Genomic DNA, 18,200 nt, shown 5'->3' on the forward strand with positions numbered 1-18,200 from the left:
CCAGGACTCCATTTTGGCCGCCTGCCGTATCCCCGTATCCATACAAGGTCGCCGGTGGCGAACCGGCCAAGCGAAGGTGCCCGCGGCCGTGAGGTGGAAGGCCGCAGAAGGTGAAGTAGCGTGCGGGGCTGTCAGCCATGTAAGAGCTCAGCCGGGCTGTGGTCGCCCATGGGGGTGAAACGGTAAGAAGCCAGAAATTGGAGAAGCGCATCATTAGCAGCAGAACGAGTCAGGAGTTTCCTCATCTGAGCCTTAAATGTGCATACCAGTCGTTCAGCCTCACCGTTTGACTGTGGATGGAACGGAGGGGCCGTGACATGCATGGCTCTGTGACAGGCACAAAAATCCGCAAATTAAGAAGAGGCAAATTGTGGACCATTATCAGCAACAAGAGTAGAGGGAAGGCCTACCAAATAGAAAATGTGAGCCAGAGCATTTGTGGTTGCTGTGGTGGTAGGCAATGTGCAATGGACAATGGAAGGAAAGTTAGAGTAGGCGTCAATTACGAGTGGCCAATAAGTACCTAAAAAAGGTCCCTCAAAGTCGGCATGAATACGCTCCCAGGGCTTCTCAGGCGAAGGCCACGGTGACAAAGATGACTTCAGGGCGGCGGCCTGTGATGCACAAGGGCCGCAGGCAGCGACCATGTGTGCGATTTCAGCCAGGCCAGTACACATGACAGCGTACCAGAGATTTTGTGCAAGAGACACCCCAGTGTCCTTGGTGAAGGAGGCACAAGACCGATGCACGCAAAGACGCAGGTACCACAACACGCGGTGAAGCATTGTCGGTGGAAAGGAGGATAACACCATCCCTAGCTGTGAGGCGGTAGCGCAAAGTGTAGTAGTTCCCCAACGGATCAGAAGTCTTAGCGGACGGACGATCTGGCCAACCCTTCTGAATACAGCGTAAAACCCGGGAGAGGGTAGGGTCAGAACCCGTAGCAGCCCCGTCCACAACCCGCTGCTCGGCAACATCCAGGTGGAAACACAAATGTTCGTCCCTATCGAATGCCAGATCAGGACCCATGGGAAGGCGAGACAGTGCATCAGCATTCGCATGTTGAGCCGTCGGCCGGACATGAATCTCATAATTGAAACGAGACAAGTAAAGATCCCAACGCTGGAGGCGGTGTGCAGCCTTGTCGGAAAGTGACGTTGATGGATGAAACAAGGAAACAAGTGGTTTGTGGTCCGTAACAAGATGAAATTTGGATCCATAAAGAAAAACACCAAAATTATGAAGAGCATAAATAATGGCCAAAGCTTCTTTTTCAATTTGAGAATATTTTCGTTGGGCATCAGTGAGCGTTTTGGAGGCATAAGAAATGGGTTGTTCAGAACCATCAGAAAAGCGGTGCGCAAGGACTGCACCAACCCCGTATTGAGAGGCGTCCGTAGCAAGAACGAGATGTTGGCCAGGTCGATAAGTAGCCAGGCACGGGTCCTGTTTCAGCATAGTCTTCAATTTTTGAAACCCGCATCGCATGACGCGGACCAGTGAAAGGGCATGTTTTTATGCAACAGGCAATGCAATGGCTGAGCCACTGAAGCCGCAGATGTTAAAAACCTTTGATAGTATGCTATTTTCCCCAAGAAGGCCTGCAGTTCCTTAACAGATGTAGGGCAAGGAAGGGCATCGATCGCAGCGACAGTTTGCTGAAGCGGACAAATACCATCCCGAGAGAGTTGGAACCCCAAGTACATGATAGATGCCTGAAAAAATTGTGATTTCTGAAGATTACACGTAAGACCGGCAGTCTGTAAGACATGAAAAAGTGTTCGGAGATTCTGAAAATGTTATTCAGTGGTAGAGCCAGTGACAACAATGTCGTCCATGTAATTGATACACCTGGGGACAGGGAGCAATAATCGCTCCAAGAATCGCTGAAAGAGAGCAGGGGCGCTGGCAACCCCGAATGGCAATCGTTGGTATTGATAGAGGCCGAAAGGTGTGTTAAGGACCAGAAACTGCCGGGAAGCAGTGTCGAGAGGAAGTTGATGATAAGCTTCTGACAGGTCAAATTTAGAAAAATACTGGCCTCCAGCAAGTTTAGTGAACAATTCTTCAGGTCGGGGCATAGGGTAAGTGTCGATGAGGCATTGAGCGTTTACAGTGGCTTTAAAATCGCCACAGAGACGAATATCACCATTGGGCTTAGCAACGACGACGACAGGAGAGGACCACTCACTGGAAGCGACAGGAAGCAAGACCCCTGAAGTAGTGAGACGATCCAGCTCCCGTTTTACCCGATCACGAAGGGCCACAGGAATGGGCCGAGCCCTAAAAAACTTAGGCCGAGCAGTGGGTTTGAGTGTGACATGAGCTTCAAAGTCATTTGCACGGCCTAACCTAGGAGAAAAAAGGGATGAAAATGTTGTCAACAAGGAATCCAATTGAGCAGAAGGAATAGCATCAGAGACGATATTGACAGAATCATCTATGGAGAACCCAAAAATGCGAAAGGCATCAAAACCAAAAAGATTATCTGCGTTACTCTGGTCGACCACAAATATGGGAACAGTGCGAACGACGGATTTGTAAGATACATCACCATTAAATTGTCCCAAGAGAGAAATCTTCTGTTTATTGTATGTCCGTTATTGCTGAGTGACAGGTGATAGGATTGGAGAACCCAACTGAAGATATGTCTGAGAATTAATGATAGTGGCAGCATAACCAGTATCCACCTGCATGTGAACATCCCGACCAAGGATTTGGACCGTGAGGAATAACTTCCCTGAAAGGGAAGAAGTACCATTGACAGACAACACAAAAGCAGAATCAGCATCACGTTCATGAATGTCAGGTATGCGGTCAGATTTGCAAATGGATGACAGGTGACCCTTCTTTTTGCATTTGTAACACATGGCCCAATGTTGTGGACAATCTTCTCGTGAATGTTTCGTAAAACACCGCGGACATGAAGGAAGTTGCCGTGGGTTTTGCTGCAGTTTCTTAGAGGTTTGTTTACAGTTAGGCTGAGGCTGTACTTGGGAGCGTACTGCGGCCACGTCGGCTGGCGGGGACACGCCGCATACTTCATCAACAGCGCACAGAGGTTGTACTTCCCTGACGTCACCCCACGCCTCTATTTGCGCCCCAGTGGCGCGAGAAATTTCAAAAGACTGAGCGATGGATAGGACTTTGTCTAGAGTTGGATTTGCCAACTGAAGGGCACGTTGCCTAATTTCTTTGTCGGGCGCCGACCGGATAATAGCATCCCGTACCATGGAATCGGTGTAGGATTCTTTGTGAACTTCAGTAACAAATTGACACTTCCTACTGAGGCCATGAAGTTCAGCTGCCCAAGCGCGATAGGATTGATGCGGTTGTTTTTGACACTGATAAAAGGCAACACGAGAGGCTACCATATGCGTATGCTTTTGAAAATAGACGGACAGGACAGAAGTGAGCACATGTCCACAAAGGACAAAGACACAGGATCTTTCAAAGGAGCCAAGTGCGACAACAACCGATACATTTGAGGTGAAATCCATGAAAGGAACAGAGACTTACATGTTTGTTCGTCTGTGATGTGAAATGCCAAGAAATGCTGTCAAAGACATTTTTTGTAATCAGACCAGTCTTCCGCCGTCTCGTCATAAGGAGGAAAAGGAGGTATAGACAACGATGAAATCGCGAATCGCCGATGTGAGAAGTGTTTGCTGTTCAATGAGATCCTGAAATAGTTGCTCTAAAGTAGCCATGGAAACCTGTGGGTCAGGGATGAAAAGAAAAAATCCCATCCTCGTCGCCAATTGTTATAACATCAAGTTGAACACACATACATGTAAGTCACAGAGCAATTAGACAAAGACAGACATGTGTACTCGGTAACAGTCAAATCAGCACTGAGTCCAAGTCTAGCGGCCGCTGGCTGGCTGGCCAGCCGCTTAGGTGGCACGGCTGCTGCATCGCTGACAGACAGCGCCCCATGTAGAGGACGCGCGTAACTGCTCGGCGGCGCTTTGAAAGATCGGTGAGTCACAACACTATTGTGCAAACTGCAGAGTGTACAAACTTGCAGTCGGCCATCAATGTACACAAGCTAGATTAATGACCACCAGAGAGAAGAGGAGCAGTGTGGAAAAACAAGCCCAGCCTCCCTCTGGCATAGCAGCCATTCTGCTTCCTTCTGTTACATTTCTACAAAAGCAGAACTGACACATGGTCACAGGGGCTGCTAATCCCTTCTGACACTGTGAGGGTTGTAATCGAACTTCATGATGTACCAGGATTTGTCTTTCACTCATTTCAATATAAGTGAGGAAAACAATAAGCAACAAACAACACAAAGCATGTGCTAATGGTTATTGCACTTGCTGGTGTTAGCAGTGTCATAAATGAGGTAGCTCAGGCCCAACCCTTACCAGCATTTGATGTAACCACTGTTGCTCTCTAAAACTGCCACATTAAATATGTCCTCATAATACTAATTTTTTAACTTAAGCTAGCAGACAAAAGTACACTTTTGTTTCTTCTAAGATGCTAGATCCCATGGCTGAGTACTATGCTGCTTTAGAAAGAATGTATTTTATACTGACCATTCAACCTCCTACAAATGACAGGATACCAGAGCATCGGGCGCACTGATATGTCATTGCGTTCATGCACTTTTTATTCTTCAAACTCATTCTCATGAATATTAACTTTCCAAATTGGGCTTTACCAGATGACGTGCAATACCAAAACTGGTTATGCTTACAATATTTATGTGCAGAAAATAGAGCTGTTGTCCTGATAAAATAGTTTAATAGTTTAATGGATACAATTCACTTTAAATTGGCATCTACTGGATAATCATATGTTTTTGCGTCTATATTCTCTTTTTATCACAAAATGCAAATTTTTAGGTCCCTACTAATTGCTGTCGTCTTTTTGTTTCCCTCTAGTATTGTAGTATTTCTGGAAGTGCTCAGAGCCACCAGCATGTCTGTATTTGATGAATTGTAAATGGATCCACTTTCATGTTGGATCTCAGAGGCTTTGAACAAAGGAAAATACGTAGTTTTAGTTTAGTTTGTGCACCCAAGGCAACAGTTTCAAATTCACTTGTGTATCCAAAGCTGCCATGTTTAGTGTGATGATTGCATGTACACTTTATGGGAGAACTTCATGTGCTCAGTGCAATAATGGAAAAAAAAGCTAAATTTAAAGACAGAGAGAGGAGGACTGTTATCTAGGGCAAGAAGGCCACAGAAGTGACTCCTGAAGTATGGGGCCTCTAAGCTATGAGATCAGGATAAAAAGTACCATGCTCAAATTTTCCTAGTGCAAAGTAATGATTGTAGGTGAATTAAGTTTTTACATTGGAGTCTGGCACTTTCACTAGCATTGCCTGTATTTTTGCTTATCATTGAGTGCTTTATTTGCCACTTGGTAACAGTTTTGTTATGTGCAACATCACATATTAGTCAGATGCTGCATCAACTTCTGTCAAGAGCTTGGTGATTTTTAAGGTAAATCAGTTTGTAGGATTGGCAGATGTATGTTGACAGTGCCACCAGAGAAACCCAAGTAATGGAGTGGTTCAGTTGATTCAAAAGTGGAAGAGCATCAAGAACTAAAAGTCTGTGTTCCTACAAACCAACTGTAGAGCAGTTGTTGAGTGGGTGTGGCTGGTAATGGGGAATCATTATTTTACCATATGAGAGATAACTGATTAGTGTGGAATTGGCAAGGAGTACTTATATTTGATTTTGTACGATAACTGAACATGCACTGAGTGTCTGCGAAATTGGTCTCCACACCATGGAAAAATTCTGCATTGAAGTTTTGTACAAGTATCTGGACTGTGTCAACACTGATCGTAAGTCTTTATAACATCTTGATATTTAGTCATGAGTTACGGTTGTACTAGTATGAGATGCAAACAAAAGCATGATGTCTGCAGTAGAAGCATTCCTCATTCAAACTCTGAAGGAAGGGCAGCGGTTGGAAAATACAAAGTGAAGTTGATTGTTGTCTTGATATCTTTGGAATTGTGCATCACAAATATGCAAGGAAAAAAAACCTGTGGCAAAGACTGCTATCCAGCACTAAAGGCCAGACCTGAGAGAGATGAAAAACTTGCAGTTGCATAATGGTATGAAACAGCTTCTGCCATGTGAGAAGTGTAAAACCTGTAATGTTTTTGGAAAAGTGTAATATAGCCAACAAGTTTACTTTTATACTCTTCCCTATTACAGATTTGTTTGATTATGGAGAGCACAAGAGGAATTTGAAAATCTACTGCTTTCTATCAACTAAGACTGGAGGTTCTGTACTGATTTGGGGAGTGATATAATGAATTCAGTGGTTCCTATTGTCACACTTAAAGGGAAGATGACTGTAAAGTCAGAGAAAAAATTTATGTTACCAAGATCATACAATGGTGCAAGCATTGTTCCTAGCAGTAAATTGCATATTCCAAGATTTTATTGTGCCTCTCCTGCTACTGGAAATTTCAGAGACTGGTATAATGAGCATGAGGAACTAACAGGCCACTTTGAGCCTACACAATCACAAGTTTTGAACTTTAAGCCATTGTGATCTGTGTTGGAAATTAAGCTGTGGGTGCATTGCTTTATTGCAGAATCTGCATCTGAACGGTTTCCCACAGATAAATTGTATTAAGTGTCATAACCCATCAGTTGGGATTCATGTATCCTGAATTCCAGAAGGAAGCAATAAGTAACCCTACAACATATTTGGACATTGTTTATATTACTTTGTTCAACATTTGTACTTGGCCTTGTATGTGCATCTCTCTTCACTTATAAACTCACTCTCTCTCTGTGCGCGTGCACGTGGGTGAGTGAGAAAGTCTAATAAAGGTGGCCCCTAAAATCCATACCTTAAGTGCTATGAAGCATTTGCTCAGTAGAAGAGATGTGTTTCATGTTAGTGAAGATGAACAAGTACTCATAGCTCTTAAGATATGTGCTTTAGAGCCCGTGTTTACTGGACATATATTTATTGGTGTGGTCCATACTACCATCTGTAAAAATATGGAAAGCAGAGTGCTTGCAGAAGAACAAATGTCTTAGTATCGAGAGTGAATAAGTTTTCATAGCTCTTAAGGTACGCATGCTAGAGCTCATGTTCACTAGACTTATTTGCATTGAATGCTCATTCCTGTCATATACCTGAATACTTAACATTCCTCCCAGGACATCCTGTGTATACATATGATGTAACTCTTTATGAATCCCTGTGATTAACTTGTTGCAAATTTATAAGTAAATGATTCATGTTTTTTAGTAAATTGATCTATGTTAAAGTACAGAAAAGATTTCATTTACTATGTTAACTGTGTGATGAAAGTAGAATATTTTTGAGAATCAATGTAAAGGCAAAGTTCATAGATAAAAGTCCAAGAAGGAAGGAATATTGATATTTAACATCTTGTCAGTGGCAAATTCAGTAGAGATGAGGCACAAGATCAGCTTTCAGAAGGATTGGGAAGAAAATTGGCTGTGCCAAATTTCTTCCAAATAAAAGTTCAGTGTCATAACCGAGCATCATCTCGCTCTGTAACAAGTAATATTTTTCACATGAAACAAGATAATGTATGGAAAAAGTCATATTGACCACTGTGAGAATGTGGAAAAAGCTAATTTCTCTTTTGGAAAATTAGCTTGCCACAAATGAGCAGATTTTACCAACAGCCTGTAGACATTTCTGATGGATTCTTGAAAACCTGCAGTTCCTGTATCTGCATTGGTAGAGGTACAACACTGAGACCATTACCCACAGTTCTGCGAATGCCAACCCAGACTCTCAGCAGGTACACACACGGCCTGATATCTATGACGGGCGTCATTCAGCCAAGTCAGTGTGTCTTTGGCAATATGCTACTCCTGCTGAATGGTGCACTCAAATTGACAAGCCTATAATCTTCCTCACACGATTTTAAAGAAACTATTTGGTAAAAAAAATGGTTTTTATGTCCATTATAACTTTGTCAGCTTCATGATGAAGTGCCTGTAATTTCACTAATGGTCGTAGGTATTGTGATATTTTACATGTAAGTAACACACTGCCTGAAATTTGAAAAGTTTGCAGTGAAAAATAGCAGTCACATATTAGGCTATATGTTGCTGTGTATTTTTTTAAATTGAGACTTGAGAAAATTGATGCAATTATTTGTGATCACACGTGACGGTGATAAAGCTAGAGAAAAATATTCCTAACACCCCTTATATCTCTTTCAATATCATGTGAATTTGACTATGGCTAAATAATTTGATACAAGCTACATATTTTAACCTTACTCATCGCTTGTTGGGCAATCATTGTGCCTATTGGGCATCTTATCCAAGGAATCTAGACTGCGTCCACCAAGGAGTAGCTATGGGAGCCTGATAGAACAAGCTCCACATAAAGCATATACACTGAAGGCGATGAGCTGTTACATCCAGTGAATGCTTCTTATGATACGACATGCTTAAAAGATTAAGTTGTTCCATCAGTTGCCAGTGTTTCATCTCAATGCCTGAACATCAGCTGACCAGGATTTTTTTTCCCCCAGTAGAGTGGAACAAGACCATTTGCAATTCGGGCACAGAAGCACCTCGAAAATCTGGCTGTAGCAGAACAAATGTCCTAATCCATTGTTGGAATAAATATCTGCCACTGCTTTATAAATTTGACAGGTTGTAGAAAAACTGTTATTTCAGATTATGGTTTTAGCCAAGTGTTTTATGTACTTCTGAAATATAAGTGTAATTTTAAGTTATGTACACTGATGGCTGCAATCAATCAGAGACCAGCTGTCCTCCAAATTGGCGTTTTCACAGTTTGCAGTCTTCATTGCAGAGCTCTATGCCATTTTTAAAGCACTGATGCGAATGAAAAATGATTGAATCAGGAATTTCCTCGTATGCTCAGATTTTCTTAGTGCCTTCAGAGTGTTCAACAGTTGTACCCAGTGCACAAATTGCTGTAGAATATTCAGTAGAATATTCAGGATGACCTTCTCATACTACAGTGTCAGAGAAAAGAGGTGTCAATCATTTAGATCCCACAGCATGTGGCAGTCCATGAGAATGAGCAAGCTGACAATACAGCCGGGAATGGTTGTGAAGGATATGTAGTAATGCAGTGTGCCTTTCCCTTACAAGTTATTACTTCTTACTTTTTAAAGAAAACTACGTGCCAGTGGGAAGATGAATGGTAGGCAGTACAAACCAACAAGCTGCATAAAGTGAAGTCATGGAAGACATCATCCCAGTTGTTCAGGTGGAAGGAAATGGCACTAAAAAGATCAATGTTGGGCACTACCCTGACACACAGCCACTTCCTACAGGGAAAAGATGGCCTAGTTTGTCAAGCCAGTGGGTTGCCTGTTACAATATGCCTCATCTTGACAGACTGCTTTCTGTATGTACAAAAAAAGGGTAGAAATTGGTCTGGACAGTGACCTACCACCTATTTTAGGAACTGAGTGTTCTAAAAGTGTTAGAATTTGTTTTTTATGTGGACTCGTACCCAAACTATTAGGTTAAACTAGTCTATTTCAACATGTTCGAGAGTGGATAATATTTTAATGTCCTCCAGAGTGAGTGATAAATCTGCCTCTTAGTAATGCACCAATGGTAGTTCTAATAACATTTTATCTTGTTAGTATTTTATTCTTCATTGAAAGAATTTTATACAACAAACAATTTTCATTCACAAAATTTCTATGCATTTGACAATTTTCTATGTCCGTTATAGGAGTTTTAACTAAAATACATTTTTCATATGAGTTTTAGTATATATAAACAGGGTAGTCAGAAGTAGCCTAAGAAGCTTGTAACGGCATTCTAGGATATATTGTGCTAGAGGGGAGTTGATATGTTGTGCTGTTTCAGAGTTAACTAGCATCAAAGTTAATCAGACCATTGCAAATGTTAAAGTGACTTGCTAGACGCTGTCGCCAAACATGTTCTTCATTTGATTTCCTAAAACCGAATGAGAGAGCAATACAAAAACTGTACATAGGATGGTTATGAACATGAAACCTCATCCAAAGGCAGAGCAGTCTTGTGCGCTATCAACTTTGTCAGTGGTTTTCCCTGTGGGTCGCGATGCCGAGGGGGGTCTGCAAGTCTTTCTCGGAGGGCTTGCAGTTGCAGGAGTGACTTCTGTTTAATCACTTTAAATGCTACACCCAGAATTTGCAGCATGACATAATATAGGTTTTGAGACAATCATCTGCTGTGGTAGAAATATCACACAGAAGTGATTTTGGGAAAGCACTTCGTAAAGTCGCAAACGTTCAGATGTAGCATTTTTTCATAGCAATGAATATGAATTTAATTTGAACCTGTTGAAAACTTCAAATATGCAGAGACTTGCAGCAGTGGCAAGTGACATGTCTCTTGAACTCTAAGGACATCTGTCAGAGAACTAGGACATTGAGAGTCATGAAGTCCTGTACAGACTGGATTCACCAGTTCACCTCTGAGAGATTTGCAAGGAGAGGAGAGGACCACATGAACTTCCGGGTGGGAACAGCGGTGTGGGGAGGGCAACATCTTGTGGAGTATTCGTAGCTTAGTTTTCTTGATGAAGTACAGAAATTCCTACCAAGTGGATCTGAGACACTTGATATCACCTCAGACTGTAATTGACACACTGTGTGTTGATTTTGTTTCTATTTCCGCAGCTCTGTAGCTTCATTGGGATTCCCATAAAAATCATCTTTGCTTGTACCCGGTTTATTTCTTATTTCCTTCGTGTTGTTTGTTGTGTTTACCGTGAAGGTGTATCATTGTTTTTTTTCATAGTGCTTAATAAAAGAGTTGAAAAATATTTTCTAAAAATCTGGTACAATAATTTATAGTAAAATATACCGAATACACTCTCAGTTAATTAAAAATAAATGTTGTCTTCTTTTGAGGCTGGTTGAAAGTAAATGAAACAACCAGCCCAGCACATATCTGAATGCTAGACCTAAGATGAGTGAAATTCTTTATTAAAATTATACAATTCCTTGTATAATATTAATTCTTAATTGATGACAATGTAGATTGTTTTACAATAAATACTCCATGTTAATGATGAATAAATGCAAAACCTGAAAACTGTTTTCAGAAACTAATTGATAACTAAATGAACAAGATCCAATAAGTAACTTTGAGAAATAAAAAAAATCTACTTCTTTACAAACAGGTTCTACAGTGAGATCTTGCTTAAAGAGCATAATTCACTTTTGAGTCTTATCTGCAGTGCGCAAAACACTCAATATGTGAAGCAAATTTTTCTGTTTGAATTCTCTTGAAAACATGATAATCTGATCCATTCTAAAAAAAATACTAAAACTATTTATAAAATACTAATGTAATTTGTTACCATACATCCTTTTTTTACAAGAAAGTCATCTAAAGATATTTATTTTTTCCTTCTCTTCAAAATGTGTGCTAAACACAGAATATAGCTAGTTGAATGTAACATCTTTGTATATATTGGTTAATGGGCAGTTTAATTGAATTAATTTTGGTTAACAATGACAAATCTAAAATGGAATTCATAAATAGGCATTTCAAGGCCAAGAATTAACGAAAGTATTCAAAGTTAGGAGAGCTTGCAACATTGTCACAGAGAATTTGCTGTACTGTCAAGGAGACGAGTATGGTGGTATTGGAGATAACAACTGCAACAGAATGAATAATGTTAACAGTACAGATGGATACAGCATTGTCATCAGCAGAGTCTTTTGTTTGGAGCGTAAGGCAGAAGGTCATAGAATAGCAAGTGACTCTTGGCCAATTAAAGCAGAAGAGGTCTATCAAGATTAGAAGGTGGTTTTTGAAATGGTTACCAAGGATTAAAAAAGCACTGAACAGACTCATTACATAAACATTGCTCATTCAGTGAGCCATTCTTTTACAAAATTACATTGTTTATTGCTCATTATGCAAATCATGCTCATTAGGCAAGATTTGACTGTACTTCATTCATAATAACAATAATAATAATACTGATGTAAACCTTACGCTATTTATTCTTCTGCATTTTCTGTTATCTTGTCATTGCTTTCCTGCAAAGCATAAACCATGCCATCGAGAGTAAGGCCAATAACAATAATGGTATGCTTCAGCAGTTATTCACAAACGCACAATACTTTAAAGCACAACAGCAAATTGATGATGGCTAATGTGTCTTATTTGTATTATTTAAAATTGTACTTGACACTTTATCAGCCTTTTATTGTTTTTAGCATTTTAAGCAATACACATCACAGGTTCCACTTAGCCAGTTAAAAGAAGTGAAGGTTTTAGGTCCTACACTACAATAAAAATACAGCAATTTAAATGAGGAGGCTGTGCCTGTTTATTTAGTATTAATTTGTGAAATTGTAGTTCTGTTTGTGAGACATAAATAACCAGATCATATACTAATTGAAGCCTGTTTCTCTTCTTAATTTTTATGTTCTCCACCAAAAAGGATACTAATTCACATAGTTAGGAAGTGATGAATGGTACTAATAATTTCAAAGCTGCTCTTTCCAGCTGTGGATATTCTTCTTTTCACTTCATACAGAAGGCGTCAGTCTTTTGCAGATTAAATTCCATTTTAAGCATGAGTATCTATCTATGCCTGTTGTCAGCTTCAGAGTTCAATTCTGGAAAGTAACTCAATAGTTTCTCTTCCACATTATGCATCACTGTATCATGCAAGGATTGTGAGAACTTTGTACCACTGTTCCGCTGTAATTTCTTTGACAATCTTCTGAATGCAAGGGAAAGACTCAATCATCATCATTTTAAAGACATTGACCATGAATGAAGAAAGGGATCCTGTGATTTTATTCTTGGAGACTCTTGTTTGAAATATTTTGGTGGTTAGAAAGATCGGTAAGAAATGCTAACTCTAATAACCGAACAAGGTCACAAAAATAATTCACATTTAGAATCTTGTCAGAACATTAATAATTCAGCTTTCAATTCCAGAACTCACTTCAATACCGTTCCTTTGGAAAGCTAACTGACCTCTGTTTGATAAAGGGGATTTTGATGGAGCAAACCTGTGTCTTCAAAAATGATTCTAAACAGCTGAGGTAAAATCATGACTGTCAGAGCTTGTCAATGAAGAAAGCAGCATGAAACATATGGCATTATTGACTTTAATTTTGCAACGAGCCCATTTTTATTGCCTTTCATAGTGTCAGCACCATCAACACAAATGGTGGCGCATTTTGTCTCATCAATCTTGTAGTTGTGAGTGCTTACGAAAAACATGTAGTACAGACACTGGCCAGTAATGCTTTCAGAAAGTCCACAGCCTGAAACATCAATACATTCATCAATTTGCAAAGCAAAATATTGATTTTTTGACTAATTGTTCTTAAATGTCACCAGCCATATAATTTATTATGAAATCAATGGTACTACCTCAAAGCAGTATGCTTTTTAGCTTGTTTTCCTCCTGTTTACCTAAAATAATTTCAACCATGTCCAGGACTGCAGGCAAAATAAGATTTTTGGCATCTGTTCGTGGCTTCCCTGCTTTAGCAACTTGGTAGCTAGCTAATTACATGTTCTCATTGACACTGGATACCTAAAACCAGATAAAAAATTGTTTAAACCAGAAAAACAAATAATCAATAACATATTATTTTTATAAACAAATAATTGTACAATTTTATTAAATGCATCATATTAGTTATCTGCGGGTTAAGGGTTTTCAGTTTCCTTTTGAAGAAGACAAATAGTTTATCAGTTTCCTTGGAATGTTTAGTTGTGAAGTGATGCATGGGCTTCGGTGGCATCATACCCTCAAGGGGTTTCATGCTCTCACATGACCATCTTCACTGCAAATTACACATCGAGGTTTATTATTCATGACAGTAAAACAATACTTCAAATAAATGTCAAAAAAACTCTATTTTTTTATTTTGATTTATGTCTGCCACAGCCACTTGTACTAGACATGGAGGGCTGTGCAGATCTTTTGAGTAACATCTCCGTTTTATGCTTGCTCAGAGCAAAGGACAATTATGCAATAACCACATACATACTCGGACAACCATATGAAGTGAGCGAAAACTGCTGTCCCTATGCTGCCCACACGCTTCCACTGCAGCAATGAATATAGATCACAGCCCACAGAGTGCTGACTGCTGCAACTAACTTGCACAGTGCATTTGATTTCTCTATCAGTATAGTACCAATAGCAAGAAAATTAATTTTGATGCCTTTGAAATCGCTGACGTAGTTTTATTACGGTTCTGGGGGAGATCGCCAGAAATTTTTTACTTAAAAAAGGGTCGCATATTTAGAAAGACTGAAAAACACTGATCTATTTTTATAAGAACTGACACTAATTATATATGGCGGGCTGCTTGAATTTGTATGCAAAATGGCCACATTGGCTAACTTCAATGCTATGTAACTGGGAAACAGTACAATGTATGAATTTTTTTACTTAACAATTACTTCTCAGCAGCACCACCTACTCTGCAACACCCTTACAATTTTGTTTTAATACGATTTTGGACTGCCCTGTGTATGCTCCAGATATCACTTTCAGATCAGATTATTTAGCCATAACCAAATTCACATGATAGGAAATCTGCATGGGCACTACTAACTTGCTCTTTCTTGTTCATGTGTTGTAATACTGTATTATCTAAGGGCCTCAATTTCAGCCCTAAACTTGCATTTGATCATGCTGCTTTGGTGGAGGACCTAATTTCCTTCACACATTATATGAATCGGAAATATTGCCTTGCAACCCAATCCCAAGACGTTTCCAACAGCAAACCTGACGTTGAATCCTGCCTTGAATAGTTCACATCATGATTCCAACTTGATGCACCACCACTACCTCAGAATCATCACTTACAAGTCTTACAAGAATTCCTCACATCCAGCATTGCTTCAAAACCCTTCCTCAGGTCCTTGCAACATGACCTTAACCTTTCCTTCGCAGAACTCCAGTCTCTGTGTTCCCTAAAAGCTAATGACTCTATCATTATCCTCCCAGCAGATAAAGGATCTACTACTTGACAGACAGGAGTATGTTAGTGAAGGTCTGTGCCAGTTGTCTGGCACCTCTACACACGGCATCTGCCATAAAGATTTCATACCTGTGATTCATACTGACCTGCAGTCCCTCCTTAAAACCTCAGTCCCCTCACAAGGACTAACACCTCAACCCATGGAACTTCTCACCCCACCCAAGCCATACATCTCCACCTTTTACCTTCTTACTGGGATCCACAAACCCAATCATTCTGGCTGTCCTAAAGTTACTGGCTTCAAAGCACCCACCGCGTAGTTGATCAGCACCTACAACCCGTAATAAAAGGCTCCTCTCCTATATCAAAGATACCAACTGTTTCCTAAATCATCTGAAATCTGTGCCCATCCCACCATTGATGCCACCTTCCTCTATACCAACATCCCCCACGTACATGTCTGTCTGCTGCTGATGGTCTGTCTGCTGCTGATGGTCTGTCTGCTGCTGAGCATTTCCTCAGTCAGCACCCACCTGATTGCAAACCTATGACAGCCTTCCTACTCACCACATGGGCCATCTGTATTCTTCCCCCAGACACCAGTTTCTCATAACTCTGCAGGTGTTTATACTTACGAACAACTATTTCACTTTTGAGGGGCAGACAGATCAGGGGTACGGCCATGGGAACCAGGACGGCTCCTTCCTATGCCAACCTTTGCATGGGTCACTTGGAGGGGGCGTTCCAGGGATCCATAAGTCTTCAGCCCCTGGTTGGGTTAGGTACATTGATGACATATTTACCATAAGGTCTCATGGTGAGGCTAACCTGTTAAAATTCCAGGGATCTTTGAATACCTTCTCCCCGTTATATTTCACTTGGTCCTATCTGATTCCCTTGACAGTTGCCTTCCTTTCCACGTCAAATTTTCCCTTCCCATACAGCCTTGGCATCCACCGTAAACAAATTTGTTTGGATGCAAACTCTTTGTAGCAATAAACCACCATTCTCACCTCAGCCTTCACTGCACATAATTACCCCACCAGCCTAGTTCAAAAGCAGATTTCCTGGGCCATCACACCCAATACTGGTACTGCTGATCCCACCAAAAAACAACTTTTGAGCACACCATTGGTGACTCAATATTACCCTGATCTGAAATGTATTAATCAGCTACTTCAGCAGGGTGATGACTTTCTAAAATCATGCCCTGAAATGAGATCCATTCTGTCTGAAATTTTGCATACCGTACCTAGAATAGCTTTTCATCACCCTCCCAATCTCCACAATATTCTTTTCAGACCCTTTGCTCTTTCTGCACCCATCTCTCTACCCTATGGATCCTACCAATGTGACCATCTCCACTGCAAGACTTGGCTTATGCACCCTCCTACCACCACATATAGCAGCCCTGTAATTGGCAAAACATGTACTATAAAAGGGAGAGCCACCCGTGAAATGACACATCAGCCGGCCGCGGTGGTCTAGCGGTTCTGGCGCTGCAGTCCGGAACCGCGGGACTGCTACGGTCGCAGGTTCGAATCCTGCCTCGGGCATGGGTGTGTGTGATGTCCTTAGGTTAGTTAGGTTTAAGTAGTTCTAAGTTCTAGGGGACTTATGACCTAAGATGTTGAGTCCCATAGTGCTCAGAGCCATTTGAACCATTTGAAACGACACATCATATACCAGCTGTTGTATAAACACTGTTCAGCATTTTACATCGGCATGACTACCACCAAATTATCAATTAGGATGAATGGGCATAGGCAAAGGGTGCATATGGGCAACACACAATATTCTGTTGCAGACATGCTCTACAGCATGACAATCGTGACCTCGGCGCCAGTTTCAGCACACATGCCGTCTAGATTCTTCCACCAGACACCAGTTTCTCAGAACTCTGCTTGTGGGAACTAGTGCTACAACACATCATTGGTTCTCGCCACCCACCTGGCCTTATTTAAGTTAGTTTCCTCTCTCTCAGCATTTTGTCACAGGAACTACTTGTTTCTTCATTCTGATACAGTTTTCTACATCTGCCATTGCCTTAGCATCTATTTTTCACCACCCCGTCCCACCTCTGTTACGTACAATGCACTTAGCTTTCCACTCTTATTCGCTCATTCATGATGTTTTAGCAGTAATCTCTGTCTTACATATTATCCTGTCTTCCACGTTTAAGCTCTCAGTCCCCAACAATCCGTCTTTCATTCTCATCCCGTGCAGTAAGTCTCCCTTGACCTGCGGTCCTGGGTGACTTTCCGGAAATCCTCCACTTTTCCTAGACCTCTGCTGCTGCTTGGTGAGTAGATTTTTTATCTATACAATTAAATGTTTATGTTAGCATTTATAAATGCCTATAAGGGAAAAAATAATAGAAATTGCAGAAAAAAGTTAATAGCCGTTCCATGAACCTTTACTTTCTCTGGTCTCTTGTTCAGTCCTACAGTGTTAAATCTTTATTGTTAATGCATTGCTGGGCACTGATCTAGGAGACAAGTACATGGCTGTAGCGGAATTCAGCTACAAGAAAGAGGGAACGTTTTGAAAATTAGTTTTTGTGGGAGAAGCTGTGTTTTCACATGCTGAAGAAAAGCCAGCATTCCCTTTTTCCTAGAAAATATAATGAATATTTGGAGAAGTGGGCCTTATGATGTCTGATCCTAGTGCTCTTTCAATTTTCTTTCTGACATTATTTTTCTGTGACTTTGCTTTCTTCTTTACTGTTTCAGTATTTAGGGCTTTGATTGTTCATAGATGGAATGGTGTACTTTGAGACATCTGTTTTTGTAGGGCATGCGCCAGTTACGGATGCATATGTTGGCATCACAAGGTTACTGTGTTGTGGCTGTAGATTCACGCGGCTCACAGCACAGGGGTCTGCTCTTTGAAAGTCACCTCAAGGGCCGAATGGTAAGCTAAATAATTTTTAGTAAAGACCTTTATTATTGTTTTTTCTGTGTATCATTTCACGATGACTGTAATAATTCCAGCTGCTGTGTTACACCATTCTTTCCTATTGCAGCAGTAATTTTCACATTTTTCATAACAATGATTTTACCAAAATCTCTAATAGTACTTTTTCTTCTGTAGCACCTAATTTTGTACATAAACATGGCAAGTGTTGCTTTCTCCTTCACCTGCAATGAAAAACTGATTCAGCACATATTACAATGTTCACATGGCAGTTGATTCAGAGTAACTAGTGTAAATCATCTTGCAGTCAGTTATGAAACCGAAATATTTTAGAAGTGCTCAGCAGGTGAAA

The 18,200-nt window shown here is 40.6% G+C and overlaps 1 protein-coding gene across 3 annotated transcripts in view; it reads left to right on the plus strand.

Annotated features, from left to right (window-relative positions):
* Positions 1-18,200, plus strand: part of LOC126477140 (dipeptidyl peptidase 9) — a 213,278-nt gene that overhangs the window by 167,307 nt on the left and 27,771 nt on the right. For all 3 annotated transcript variants that reach the window (XM_050103594.1, XM_050103595.1, XM_050103597.1), the window contains one exon: positions 17,726-17,845. In XM_050103594.1, coding sequence (XP_049959551.1) covers positions 17,726-17,845 — 120 coding nt within the window. The remainder of the gene's footprint in view (positions 1-17,725; positions 17,846-18,200) is intronic.

This window comes from Schistocerca serialis, chromosome 1 (genome assembly GCF_023864345.2).
Source record: "Schistocerca serialis cubense isolate TAMUIC-IGC-003099 chromosome 1, iqSchSeri2.2, whole genome shotgun sequence".
NCBI lineage: Eukaryota > Metazoa > Arthropoda > Insecta > Orthoptera > Acrididae > Schistocerca > Schistocerca serialis.